Genomic DNA, 15,000 nt, shown 5'->3' on the forward strand with positions numbered 1-15,000 from the left:
AGAGAGAGAGACAGAGGCGCACCAGTCATACCCAACAGCATTTCAGCAATGCAGTTAAAAACACCATAGTCACACATTCAGGTCCCAGGGAGCACACATTACACACATCTTAAACCTGCACCACTTTAAACAAAGCTATTAACCCACTTAGGCAGATGCAGGTCTTCCTATGAGGCAAATGCTGAGCCTACAAGCTGAGGTGGGCAAATGTAAAAGGAGACAGCTGGGGTAGCGACCCCCATTTGTTCTATAAAAGAGATGTACTGGATGAAGATAGTGGAAGGTGGATGACAGGGGCCCAGGGGCCCAATAAAACCATCCAATCTGAGGATATTTAGTGCTGTGCTCCTGGGTAATTGGAGGTGATAAATGGAAATACAGTCACTTCCATGCAAATAAGTGTGTCAGCGCAGTCTATCAAAGGTATGAACACCCCCCCCCCCACACACACACACACAAATACAGTATATATGGATGCACAAACAGTAAAACTCATCTTTTTTATTTCCCTGCCTCCCAGTATCAGATAATTGTGTGCAAACATACATTCGAACACACCCACATTCAAACACCCATTCAAATGCACACACACACACACATACACACATACACACACACATACACCCACACACTCACCTGGCTGCCTTCTCGCTGCCAAAAGATGGCGGGCTGGGGGCTTCCGGTGGCTTCACAGTGGAATGTGACGGTGCGGCCAACAGCCACCACCTGATTCCGGGGCCGCAGCACAAACACCGGGGGCACTGGAGTGTGTTTAGGGTGGGAGGGAAGAGTGTGTGTCAAGCAAACAAGCAAACACACTGAACTAGCATAAAAAAGCAACTAACATCAAAGCCTGTGACCTACAGCGAGCGCACAGCTAATTTGCATTGGAACGGCATCAGAGCAGCAGTTACCCTACATGATGGAGCTAGCGAAATGGCTTTCCAATTCCCATTTTTTATACACTTATTTACAGTGCAGGCGGGCTTAGACTCTCTAGAAATCATCTGCACCATGACAAGATGGGGATGGAAAAAGATGAAAATAAATTTTCAGGTGGGATGATGTGGGATGGGGCGGCTTGGGGTTGGAGTTTATTTGCATGGGGAAAGGGCGTGAGCCAATAAAAAGAGGGGGGAGGGGAATAAATATGAGCCATCTGTGAGGGCCGACACCCAGGATGAGATGCGATGGAGACGGGGGGGCAGACTGCTGGAGCAGCAGCCTCATGCATCTTAATGATGAGATGCCTTACAGGGCGGGGTGACGGGAATACACACACATACACACAATCACAGCCACATGTCGTCCTACACACACACACACACACACACACACACACACACACACACACACACACACACACACACACACACACACACACATACACATACGCACACACACAAACACACACACACATCTCACAATCTGACAGGAATCTAATAGGAGTTCACAGGGGCTTCCCTCTGCAGACATGAAAGCATGTGTATGTGAGCGGAGTGGGGGCGGGGGCGGGTTGAGGGGGAGGGAGTAGTGGGAAGTTGGGGCTTAGGGAGTGTTCCTTATTCCGTCACTACACAAGGATAACCCCCCCCCACCCCACCCTGTGAACCATCCACCATGTCTCTGTTGGTTTCATGCACACATGAAAGCAATCTGGGGCCTGTCACTTCCAGTGCGCGCGTGATTTGTCCAAGGAGACGTGTTCCGGGGCGGTGGGGGGTGGAGGGTATTTAGCAATGCATGAGACAAACTCAAAAACCATAGAATGAAATGGTTTGACGTTACCTTGAAAACTGCTCGGACCAACCGAGCAGAGATTTGCGGCTATTACCCATTCATTCATGTCCCTTTTTTTTGTCACGCTGGCATTGCCGTTGCCGGTAATGACTGAGACATGAGCTCTGATTGGTGGGTGGTGGAGAGTGGTGATGGAGGGAGGGTGATGTGGTTTCTGACAGCTTCCTGCCGCCCTGAATGGTGAATTGGTGACGGGTGACAATTCAACTTACCAGATACAACTACAAAAAAAGGAAAAAAAGAAAAGAAAGGAAACGGACAAACAGAAAAGACAGAATCACTCGATGAGAGAAATCAAACAATAGAACAGCATGGCACACAAAACACTGGCATGAATAGTGAACAGGGAAACTCAATCGCACGTATGTGCATGAGGGAAATTATAAGCAGCCCTTTGTGTGGGGATGAATACAAGGTGTGGCTGTTTGAGTCTGGATGAGCAGACACACATATGTGCCTGCACACACACACACACACATTTGTAATGTTGTGACGGCAAACCTTCATTTCTTGCACACAGTCCATAAAAATAACAATAGAATGTTCAAATGTACAATTTAAACTCACACAGATGTAATAACAGAATGAAACACACATCGGACACATTTATGGTTATGACCCTGTTCACACACATACAGACACACAGAGAGACACTTTTCTTTTAAGCCTGTAATGAGGTAACCATAGCTCTCTGAAATCCATATGGGATTACCTGAGGGGGCCAGGCCACCCTTAACACTGTCTGGGGCACCTCTGTCAGTTTAGTGTTAGTGTAAAGCTCCATCAACACACACCCCACCCTCCCCCCCCCACACACACACACACGCCCTCCGTCCTTTTCAACCTTTTCACAAAATAATAATTCTCCCCCAGACGTGCTACAGGGACGTGGTCTGTCCATGGGCCCACGCTAAGGCAGATCAGAGCCAGCTGCGTGCCACAAACACTTACACTAGCCATCCAGTGCACACACATATGGAAGCTTTACACTGAGACCTCCAAGTGGAGCACTAGCATAAGTTTTGGCGCGTGTATGTGTATGCAAGAGTGTGTATGTGTGTGTGTGTGTGTATGTGCACTCGTGCCTGCGTGTATGTGTGTGCATGTAGTGACATGAGAGTGTTGTGTGTGTGCAAATGTGTGTTTGTGTGTGTGTGTGTGTGTGTGTGTGTGTGTGTGTGTTTGTGTGTGTCTGTGTGTGTGTGTGTGTCGTTGTGTGTGTGTGTGTGTGTGTGTGTGCTCGCTCGCGCCGAGAGAGAGTGAGTCAGTGTGCCAGTGTGTTTGAGTATCTGTAAATGTTTGACTGTCAGCACATAATGGCGTCTCATTGCGGGCGACCTCCTGGCCTCCTCTCACATCGGGAGATGCCCTGTGACACGGCAGCATTGTGAAGTCATTAAAGGAGGCCCGACATGAAACAATTAGATAGAGGCCTCTGGCTCACCAACACCCGCAAATAATAGAGCCATTGTTCTTCTGAAAGAGAGAGAGAGAGAGAGAGAGAGAGAGAGAGAGAGAGAGAGAGAGAGAAAGAGAGAGAAAACGGATAGACATGCAACTTCGGGATTTTTCAACCTGGGACCTAATTTTACTAAAGACAATTAGCGATCGGATTCGGTCCAGTATCGAGTTAGAACGCTATAACCAGGAACCGCAAAACAGCGAGAAAATTGAATCCTGTGCATCAGGGTCAAAGTTAACTTTTTTCTGCACTGTCAGGCTCATAATGTAATTATTAGTGTCTGACTACATGGAAAGGATCCCTACAGTGATAGGCCTTTGTCTATTTACCTCAATAACTGTAACGTATATGTAGAAAACGACAGTTTCTACAGTCATGTTCTACAGAAACAGCAACTGAAAGTTAAACTACAGAAACTGTAGTCATTAATCAAAACAGGGACCGGGTTGAAAAATCCCGAAGTTTCCCTTTATGTACAGCTGGCTGTATTTGAGGGCAGTCGGAATAAGAGAGAATGCACACAGACATACACACCCAGAGAGACTGAACCAGCCATGTTACAGCGGGCACCCATCAGCCTCCCCCTCTTTCTATCCGCCTTACTTTCTATGTTCCTCTCTTCAATTTGTCTTCTCATCTGTCTCTTCTTTCTTGATCTCTCTTTTTCCCTTTCCAATCCTCTATTTCGGTCTCACACAATCAGTTCCTGCCTGCAACTTCTGGCACAATTTTAATCTCTCTCTCTCTCTCTCTCTCTCTCTCTCTCTGTCTCTCTCTCTCTCCCTCCCTCTTTAACTCCATGCCTGTTGCTCCTGGCCTGTGCTCACGCCTCCCATTCCTCTGCTGTGCAATGCACTATTACTGAAGCCACTCCAGGGAGGTGCGCAGCATTCAAATCCCTTCCGCAAATAAATCAATGCTAATGACAAAATTACTGGCAGAGGAAGGCTTGTTTGCAGTGCCCTGTGTTAAGAGTTTCACAAATTCAGCATCTGCACTCAAATCACTAATGGAGATTGCATAGCTGTGTTCTCTCCAAAGATAGTGGGTGTGTTGCTTCAAGTGTGTGTGTGTGTGTGTGTGTGTGTGTGTGTGTGTGTGTGTGTGTATCCCAACACAACCACTCCATTCAGTCAAAAAGAGTGTCTGGAGCGCATTAATGATTTTTTGCACTTTAAGACTCCAGAAACCCGGTTTTGTGGAGAGTTTCGGCAGTGAGCTTCCGGAGTCAACAGACATGGAGCTGGAGACGACGTGTTTATAGCTGCCAGAGCCAGGGTGCAGGGCTGAAGACAGGAGAACATGGATGTCGAACAGTCATTTAGTGATTATGTCGCAGGCAGGCGCTCATAACCCGGAGAGAAAGAAAAACAACCCCGGGGGGAGCGGGGCGGCGGCGCACAATGCTGACATTGTGAGTTTAGCACGATACCTGACCGTCGGAGGTGTGAAAGACTCACCCGCGCACCGGTGACTGTTTATCATGGCGCTGAGGCGAGGGCGGAATTTTAGTCTGGTCAAAGTTGGGATTTTTTCAAACCAAACTAGATGTGACGGGCGAGTGGAAAAAAGGAACGGTCTGTGTTGTACAGGATTACTGCAGCGAGGCTGGGCCTGGGACTGGACTTCAGACAGTGTACAGCGGAGAGAGGGAGGGGGATATATATAGTAATAGAGTGAAAGAAAGACATGAGAAATGCTTTTGTGCTTCGGCAACAGTGCATTGTATTGTGAACATGCCAATAGAGCTCTTTTCAAATTTGAAGTTGAGAGTGAGAGAGTAAAGAAGCAGGTACTGGACAGAAAGAGGGAGGGAAATCCGTAGCAACTTTTCTGTCTACATCATGCCACTGTGCGATGACCACGGCCTCGTTTAGGAGGTTGTTGGCAGGCTGTCGAGTACTTAGCCTGTTTATATCAAATCCATTTGTGAGCAGGCCGTAATGAGAGAACGCCGGTTTACCACAGGAAGAAAAAGACTGGCAGCCACTGCCCCGCTGCCACTGGAAGTATAGGTTTCTCTGGCCGGCCACCGTCTACGTGCTCCAGTTACTCAAACAGGTAGTAACTCATCGTTTCAGCACCGATATTTTTACTGCTTTTCATGGGGAATGCTTGTACAAAAGATTCGATTTCAGCCCCGACCATGTAATTTGAACAAATGGAAATGATTTTAAGAGATCGCTTCATGTCAGACTTTTACATAAGGCATATATCACGTCTCTTTTTGAACCAGAAATGGCAAATTTGAACGGTCCAAAAGCTATTTTCGATTTTTAATATCTTCTGTATGGCGTCACTACATTCCACTTCTCTCTCTCTCCCCGTCTCACTTATTTGCATCATCTGTATACGGTGTATCTCCCTATCTTCCTCTCTGTTCCCTGCTCCCCATTCAGCCCTCCAATTACCCAGCAGCCCTCCATGTGTTCCCAGGCCCCTGTGATTAGAAACGTGTCATTTCTGGGCCATGGGACCTGGGGTGGAGGGGGTCTGTAGCCTTTAATTATGTCACTGCCTGAGTAAATGGACTCCCGTTGCTGACTATAGCTATGCATAGAGTGTTGGGGGGATGAACAGAGGGCTGTCTCTCTTAGAGTTCAACCTTCACTGAGCTCAGGTCTGGGAACGGTTGGGTGGGGTGAAGGGGTGTGTGGGGGTGTCCCTGTGACAACAGAACTGGGGTCTTTGAGAAAAGCGAAGGTCAGGCGCAAACACTGTTAACTCTATTAAGGAGGCCAGGGAGGTCAGCCCCGCAGGAACGATATTCCAAATAAAGTTAACATTAGGTAAACAATAGCATGAGAGAAGGCGGAATTATGGGTGGCCATTTCTTGCTCCGCATCATTGCTTGTGTAAGTCCTCTCTTGTGGCCCAAAAGAGAGAAGTGAATTAGTGGGGGTAATGTTGTTACTCTATGTACACCCATGGGAGTGTGTTGATACATGAGCAGGCTATGGTGGGAAGGGAACTAAGTGGATAAACCATAGGAACCATACTCTCTCTCTCTCTTTCTCTCTCTCTCTCTCTCTCTCTCTCTCTCTCTCTCTCTCTCTCTCTCTGTGTGTGTGCTTTAGCTGGGTGACACACCAGTGCATGATTGGTTCGGATGGCAAGCAGTTTGTCCCCAAGGAATGAATCCGGTCCCTATCCCACTCTCAAACATCAGGACCCCCCCCCACACCCATCACCCCCCCAAAAAATCCCATCATGTTCCAGTCCAATGGTACGCTACACCCCCATCGCCTCCTCACAATCCCAACATCCCCAAACTACCCCCCAGTCCTCTCTCCAGTGCGCACATTAACTCAACACTAAATGGATCCAGTGTTTCCCCTTTAGTCTCTGAGGCCCCTTTTTTAGGGTGTGTGTGGGTGGGGTGGGGAGTGGGGGGGGTGATAGTATAGCTCTGCACTCTCTTTCTCCCTCCCTCCTCTGCCCCCCCCCCCCCCCATGCTTTGGTGAATGACTTCTTTCTGCATGTTCACACTCTGTGACCAGCTGCTTTGTATTCCCTACATCTCAATAGGACACATACCCGAGACTGAGGAGCTTGTTTTTGTCCTACCTGCCCCCTACAAGGACATACCACATGCATTTAATCAATGGAGAGGCATCCAGAGGCTACCTGTGCTGTTTTTTTTTGCATTGACAATGATAACACGGTTGAAGGTATTTGTATATTAGTGGCCTGTTTGTGCTCCTGACGGTGTGATCGTTAGGCGAGGTCTTACCGTGGACGGTGAGCGTAGCTGACGCCTCCGCCTTGCCCACCATGTTCTCCGCCACGCAGGTGTAGGATCCTCCATCTCCTGACGTCAGCCGACGGATCTTCAGCGTGTGGTCCTCCCTGATCTCATACCTGGGCCAGCATATGCAGGCGCGTGCACACACACACACACGCACACACACACACACACACACACACAAACACAAACACACAGATACAAACACACAAACAGAACACTGATTAGACTCTTCCAGCGCTCTACTGGGTGTAAAAACAAGTGATGACACAGAGGGACAGAGTGATGTAAGAGGGATGAAAGAGGGATGAGAGAGGGATGAGTCAGACCTTCCTTTGGGCAGGTCTCCGTCCTCCTTCCTCCAGCGCACCGTGGGAACCGGGTCGCCCCGCGCCTCACACCTGAACTCCACACTCTGCTCAACCAGCACCGACATGCTGCTGGGCTTCTGCACAAAGCTTGGACGCTCTGCGGTGCGTGCAGACACAAACATACAAACACCCACACACACACACACACACACATTCATAGACACACACACACACATACAGCAAGAGAGAGCGGTTACTGGATTTACCATGCACTTGTTGGTAAGAAAATAACCAAACTACCTTGTGAACTAGCTGTCCAAGTCTGAGCTAGTGCTAAAGTCATGCTCATTTTCTGTACACTAACAGACACCTGTCCTATGGGCTGTTTCCAGGCAGATGAGGGGCCTGGATCTGCTTTGGAGGATCAATGAGATGTTATCAGTGTGTGTGTGTGTGTGTGTGTGTGTGTGTGTGTGTGTGTGTGTGTGTGTGTGTGTGTAGGGGGACAGGAAGGACAGTCTGCGAGGGGAAGGAGCTGAAGCTCACACCTGTGATGAGCTGCCTCAACCCGCAGTAGGGTGAAAGGTCAATGTGGGCCACCAGAGCACAGCTGGCCTGCGCACACCCACTCAAAGGGGAAGGCGTGTGCTTGTATGTGTCCATGCATTTTATCTGTTTGTTTGTGCGAATCTGTTGGTGTGTTTGCTTCGTCTTTATCGGTATGTCCACATGTGTTTGTGTGAGTGTGTGGGGTGTGTGTGTGAGTGTGTGTGTGTGTGTGAGTGCCTGTAAGTATCTGGGGGATGATAGCCATCTAGAAGACTGAGGGCCACATCACAGCACTCCAAACAGGGTAGATCACTCTGTTTGATCCCCATGGAGACGCTAAGACAAACCCAACAAATCCACCAAAACATCTGGACGCTCTCTCTGCTCATAGGACAAACAGACAGAGAGAGACAGAGAGAGACAGATAGAGCGAGAGAGAGAGAGAGAGAGAGAGAGAGAGAGAGCGAGAGAGTGGTGGATCCAATACTCACCCAGGACAGTTAGCTCGGCGATCTCGCTCTCCCTCTCGCCCACCATGTTGGTGCCCACGCACACGTACTTCCCCGCATCACTCTTCCTCGCGTTGGTGATCATCAGCTTCCCCCCTCGGATCTGGCACGGAGAGAGACAAAAAAAAGAGAGAGAGAGAAAGAGAGAGAGAGGGCCCAAAATGAAAATCAGGACAAAAAGAGGAAAAGAAAGAGAGGAAAAAAAGATGAGTCAGTTGGACTGCGGAAATCATTACAGCATAGCGAAATTTTGCCTGATAGCTTAAAAGAGAAAACACATGGGGCACTCAAGCAACTTCCCAAAACGCTATTAACAGCATGTTACTCTCCAGGAGGGTTAATGCAGTTAATGTAGGTCACCATACTGTGCATTACCACATTCCACTCGCAGGGTTCTTGGGGCTAAACACTAGCGCGCTCCTCTGACTCGCACTGATGATGTAATTGCCTTAGTAAGTGACCTACAAACATAGGCTTTGACAGTAATGACCGCTTGCAGCAATGACTAAAAATGTTAAGCTGTTCACATGCCAGCCCAAAAACACATGGGGCAAAAATGACTGCTTATGCGTTTGTGTGTGTGTGTGTGTGTGTGTTTGTGCATTTGTGTGTGTGTGTGTGTTTGTGCAGGTGAGTGAGCTGGCTGTGTGTTATTTCCCAGGGCTTTGATTACAGGGCTGGCGAGCTGGTTTGTTCTCGGGCACTCACACGGACAGCCCATGGCCTCCTCCCACTGGCTGTCTTCACTCAGACCAGGAAGTGGGCGAGAAAAGGGGTGTTGGGTGGGGATGGGGGACATTAGCTCTTTCTATATCCCTTCCCTCCATGCCCTCTCCCCGTCACAATCTCTTCTCTTCAGCACCTTCTCCTTGTTCACCTCCGTAATGGATCCCTGTATTATCAGTTGGGTGAGTGGTGGTGGTTGCGGGTGGGGTGGGGGGTGGGGGAGTGTCAATGACTGAGGCATGCTACACTCTCCTGTAAGGGAGCCCAAGTTCCTGCATACCATAGTTGAGCACGTCCCCTACATGTGTGTTCACTTTATGACGTGCTACGTCATGTCTCATTGAGTTCCACTCAGTGTGTTACATGCTCGAGCAGCCTGCACCACTGCAGGTGCCATAAAACGAGAGAGGAGAGAGGAGAGAGCTCGTAGCGCCGGGCGGAGTGGGGATGCCTCTGCTCTGCTCTGCTCTGCTCTGCTCCACGTGAAGGCATGAAGGAGGCGCGTGCTTCGGAAAGATCTGTCAGGGATTGATCTTTCGTCGTTTTTTTGCGAGACACTATCTTTCGGAAAGACAACGCATTTTACGAACATACTGCGAGGTTACGAGGGGAAACTACAGAGGCGTGTAAAAATACCTCGTCTCCCGCCCTGAAATGTTAGAGCCGGGGTAAAAGACGGGACCACAACAGCGAGGGCTAATCCAATTCCCTCGGAATGCCTGGCACCCCCCTTTAAAAAAATCCGGCAGGAAGCCACGAGCGGAGGGCCAGGGGACTCTCCGGGGAGCCCTTCTGCCCACTTCACAGCCACAGGCCGGACACGTAGCGCCGGCTTCACAGGCATTCCTGGAGCCCTGGCGAACTGTTTAATATTCATCGTAAAAACGAGGCAGCCTTTAAACAAAAGTGAGAGGACGATAGAAAGAGAGAGAGAGAGAGAGAGAGAGAGAATGTGTGTGTGAGAGAGAAAAGGAGAGATAGAGAGAGAGAGAGAGAAGAAGGGTGGGTTGAAACAAGAGCTGCTTGAAGAGGGACAGGGTTGGACTCTTTGGATGTGGACTGCGTTTATTTAGGGCCCCCCTCCTGTGGTGCTTAAGGACTTTTTGAAGTGTCCTTGTGTTTCTGTTTGAGTCAGGCAGGGCTTAGCAGCTCTTACAGGGCATGATCCCCTACAAAGGAGCCCGGGCTCGGGTCAAAGCACGAGGAGCTGAGAATATGTGTGTGAGAGAGTGTCTGTGTGTGTGTGTGTGTGTGTGTGTGTGTGTGTGTGTGTGTGTGTGTGTGTGTGTGTGTGTGTGTACTGTATGTGTCTGTGTGTGTGTGTGTGTGAGTGAAAGAGAGATTGTGTGACTGCATGAAAAAAAAAACTGAAAAACAGGTGAATGAATGATAGTGATGAAGAGGGTGTCGAGTGTGGCTGTAAATGCCTCAGCAGGTTTTTAACACACACACACACACACACAGACACACACACACACACACACACACAGAGAGACTCCATTTCAGATGGTTCCCCTCCTGGACCCCTGTGTGTGTTTCTACCATCTATCCACTCGGTGGGAGGCACTCCACTGCTTTCTCCCCTCTCCACTCCAAACATTCTAGAGTGCTAGGATGGCCAAGCACACACACACACACACACACACACACACACACAGACACACACACACACACACACACACACACACACACACACACACACACACACACACACACACACACACACACACACACACACACACACCCACACACACACACTCCTCCTCTGTGAGGACAGACAACAGAGTGCTGTGGGTTTGCTGAAATGGACAAACAAATCAGAGCCATTATGCCCCGGCGTTATCTGCCTCTCCACGCTCCCTTTTGTCTCGTGCCATTGGCCAGTTGCTGATGGTGCGAAAAAGCGTCATTGGCCGCCCGGCGCGTCGGCATCCAGCCGGATAATGGGACGCACACACAAACACCAAACAATAGAGAAGCGAGACAATGCGAGCCATGTGGCGGCTATTTACGCTGGGGCTGATTTTCACTATCGCTGGCTGACTAGGGGATGGCGCTTTTGAAATCATGTTTATGTGCCGTGTTCCGGTGTGTTTGTCTCAAGGTGGAGGGCTTTCGCACAGGTGTTGGTTGTTGATCCAAACGCAGCGTAGAGGCTGTGGGGGTTTCTATTAAAAGAGGGAACACTTGTCGGCACGCCACCCGTGGAGTTTGGCTAAGAGGCATTTCTGTGCTGCATATCTGTTTTTGTCTGTCTGTCTTTGCTCTCTCCGTCTTCAAAGTTCTTTAGCAGTGATTCTCTGGCATGTGGGCAGCAGCTTATTTTCCAACGTGTTCTAGCATGTTCCCCACCAGTCACGTGGGCGGAGGATGACCCAAATGTGGTGGCGGAGGATGACGAGACGTCCCCCTCCAGAAAACGGGGAGTGTGTGTGTGTGTCGCTTCCGTTTCAGCTGTTTGTCCCATTAAAACCTGCATTCATCTGCCCTGACGCCATCCATCCAAAACCCCACACTCGTCCTCTTGTTTCGGTTGACCGTTCAAAAGCGAGGTCTTTTTTGTAGTGAGCAGCTAGCCTTTGGTTAGTATGCGAGTCACACCCTCTGCCTTCTGTCCCTATGATCAATTAAATCCGAGAGGCTGACTGCTTTATGCGTGACGCTGCTCTGAGTACCCACAAGGGAGCAGTGGCAGTGTCCTCGCTCTGACCATCCCTTCTGGAACAGACACACACACACACACACACACACACACAACACACACACACACACACACACACACACACAACACACACACACACACACACACACACACACACACACACACACACGCATAACTAGCCCTGTGTGAAATCCCATTCAAACAAACAGGGGTGTTTTCATTTCCTAAACAAAGCCCTGCATCCAGCATGGAGCCCGCTGCTGTAGGCTACTCCGCATGTCAGCCGGGTTATGGGGGGCTTTAAGGGCTCACTCTGATGTAGCTCCTCGAGTGATTTACACGGGCCTGCACAAAGAAAACAACCAGGGAGAACGACAGAGAGAGAGAGAGAGAGTAAGAGAGAGAGAGAGAGAGAGGGAGGAGAATGGGGGGGGGGGTTCTAGAGACAGAGACTGAGAAAGGAAAGAAATGTCCTCCTGTGAGCTGGGACGTCCCTTGTGAGCAGCATTGGAGACCCAGCACGGATGTTATTGTGGAAACCGCTCATAAACAACAGACCCGGACCCCATGCGTGCAATGTTTAGTGCAAGTCCAACTCAATTACGGCAAAGGCCATCATCTGCAGGGCAGCCGGTATGTGTGTGTATGTATGTGTGTGTATGTCAGCCTGAGCTTGAGTGACCTCCCCCCCCCCCCGTCCCAAACACACACACACACACACACACACACACACACACACATGGACCAGAGGGTAACAGAAGAAAGTGACGTGTTTGTGGTAAGTGGTGACATATGAGGAGTGTGCCCTCTCCCTCCGCTATTTTGTCTTCCCCTCCAGCACCACTGCTCCGGCATGCAAAGCTGTCCTCGATGAGAGCTCAACACACACACACACACACACACACACACACACACACACACACACACACACACACACACATATATACATACACACTCTGTGATGCACAAACATGAGAGCGTGCTATTCTATGTCGCTGCACCCTTATCAACACCCCCATACCATCTTCTGGCTGTTTGTGGGTGAGGATGTGTGTTTGTTACTGTATAATTAGCTAAAGGGTGGATGAGACAGCACTAACCTTTCAAAGGAAGCCAGGTGTGTGTGTGTGTGTGTGTGTGTGTGTGTGTGTGTGTTTGGCCACTCTGATGACAGGGTAAAGCTCCCATTGTTCCTTTAGAAGGAGAGGAACAGATTACAGGTCTCAACAAGGTTACGGTGGTGACACACACACACAAACACACACCGCAAACACGCGATTCTCTCTTAGTCTCTCTCCGGTCCCCCTTCTCTCTCTGACTGTCTCTCTCTTTCTCCGTACCATTGATTCCATAAGCACAAACTTCGCTTCCCCACACACACACACACTCTCAGAGCCTGATTAAACCCACTTCCTTGCCGGCAACTTTATTTCTAAAGCAGGGTCCGCTTAATTGGATTTAATTTCAAACAGATTAGATGCCGGCTTCCTTTAAACTGCGGAGGCTGACGTGATTAAAGACGTGGAGCATGTGTGAGCAGTCAGCAGAGTCCCAGAGGAAGGAAGACAGTCGGTCAGACTACGGCAGAGGGACACGAGGGCCGTGTTATTATTTCCGAGGTCTGGGAGCGACTCAAGCCTGCGCTCTCAGTCTGTCCGCACGTCTATGGCGCGCTTTCCCACGTGCTGGGAGAGTTGCAGAAGTGCTGCTTTTCAGGCGTCTTTCAGCAGCCAATTCCATCCATCAGTTCCAGTGTGGAAAATGGAGTCTCCGGTTAAGCCTGATATGTCCAAGCAGAGGGGAAAAACACTTCTTTCCCTGACAGATTTGGGCCTGACGTTGAATGCATGAGGGCGGTAGTTTGGGGCGTTTCAGCGCATGGTAATTCCCCTGACTCACCTTGTGTTTTTTTCTCTCTCTCTCTCTCTCTCTCTCTCTCTCTCTCTCTCTCGCAGCCCTCTCAGACATTAGTCAGCAGAAGCAGATGTGCCCACAAAACCAGCGCGGAGGGCGTCTGCTGACGTGTGAATCACACACACAAACATACACACACACACCTCGCTCGCGGCTGAAGCGCTGACCTTCCTGTCTGTTTTGCCTTGTTAGCGTTAGCTAGCCATGACAGGCTGAGCTCATCCATACTCACTAAAGCCGGTGGCTTGATTAAAAAAAAAAAGATTTTAAAAACATAAACACTTCTCACTAACCCTCTGATATACATAAATAACAAGAAACGCTGTGTTGCACCACAGAACAGAACCGCGCGCCGGGGTCCGTCTAAGGCTGGGCCTGAGATTTTTCTCCTTCTTCTTCTTCCGTTTATTCTCTAAACAAGTGCTGAGTGAGCTGATAGATACCGCGGCGGACGGAGCGCTCTTAATTAAAAGTGACTAATTAATGGCGAGGCTTCAAAGGCGTGATAAATCAGGGGGAGGAAAAAGTCCCCTTGTTTCCCCTCCTTTCCTGTAGTCTCGCTTTCGCTGCTCAGCAGAAACTTTTTTCCATCAGGCTCGCTCTCCATCTCTCCGGCGTTTGCCGGGTTTGTTTGGCCCGGGTAGCGGTACCGGGTACTGTTGCCCAATCTCGGGGCTCATCTGCACAGCACTAATGGATGAGCAGTTGCCTGACTAATGGACTGGCACTAATGATAGGCTGCGCAACCATTATGATAGCGGATAAGAGTTTAAAAAAACACAATTAATTATAATGTACTGGATGGGTTACAGTTGGGGTCTACAAAAAAAGAAGAGTTGTATTGCTGCAGATTGTTCCACTACTATACAGTGAGTTACAATGTGCAGCAGATGGACTCATTAACACATTGACCTGGAGCGGCGATGGAGGATTACTTTGCGACTAAAGTCTTCATGAACTTGCAAAATCAAACATGGACAGACAGACAGACACACACACACACAGACGCAGTAACTTGAGCACCTACCGTGATTCTCTCATCTCTGTCGTCTATGTTAAGGCCGTCCTTCTTCCAGGAGATGGTGGGCTCTGGGTGCCCGCGGGGGGGCATGCACTCCATCACGGCCGGCTCGCCCGCCGCCACCATCACATCCACCGGGTTCTGCCTGAAGTCGTCTCTCAGGACTGCGGAGAAGGAGACAAACAGAGGTAAGGGGGTGAGTCTGTGAACTCAATGTGAACTGTCGATACAAAATCTAATGGACATTAGTAAAGTAAAAATCAAATTGAAAAGTCAATGATAAAAGAGAGAGAGAGAGAG

The 15,000-nt window shown here is 49.4% G+C and overlaps 1 protein-coding gene across 4 annotated transcripts in view; it reads right to left on the minus strand.

The window, feature by feature from the left end:
• The window catches only part of robo1 (roundabout, axon guidance receptor, homolog 1 (Drosophila)), a 264,703-nt gene that overhangs the window by 38,694 nt on the left and 211,009 nt on the right, over window positions 1-15,000 (minus strand). For all 4 annotated transcript variants that reach the window (XM_042708700.1, XM_042708701.1, XM_042708699.1 and 1 more), the window contains 6 exons: window positions 14,707-14,864; window positions 8,360-8,480; window positions 7,338-7,476; window positions 6,997-7,124; window positions 2,013-2,021; window positions 637-761 (listed from right to left, as the gene is read on the minus strand). In XM_042708700.1, coding sequence (XP_042564634.1) covers window positions 637-761; window positions 2,013-2,021; window positions 6,997-7,124; window positions 7,338-7,476; window positions 8,360-8,480; window positions 14,707-14,864 — 680 coding nt within the window. The remainder of the gene's footprint in view (window positions 1-636; window positions 762-2,012; window positions 2,022-6,996; window positions 7,125-7,337; window positions 7,477-8,359; window positions 8,481-14,706; window positions 14,865-15,000) is intronic.

This window comes from Clupea harengus, chromosome 9 (genome assembly GCF_900700415.2).
Source record: "Clupea harengus chromosome 9, Ch_v2.0.2, whole genome shotgun sequence".
Classification (NCBI taxonomy): domain Eukaryota; kingdom Metazoa; phylum Chordata; class Actinopteri; order Clupeiformes; family Clupeidae; genus Clupea; species Clupea harengus.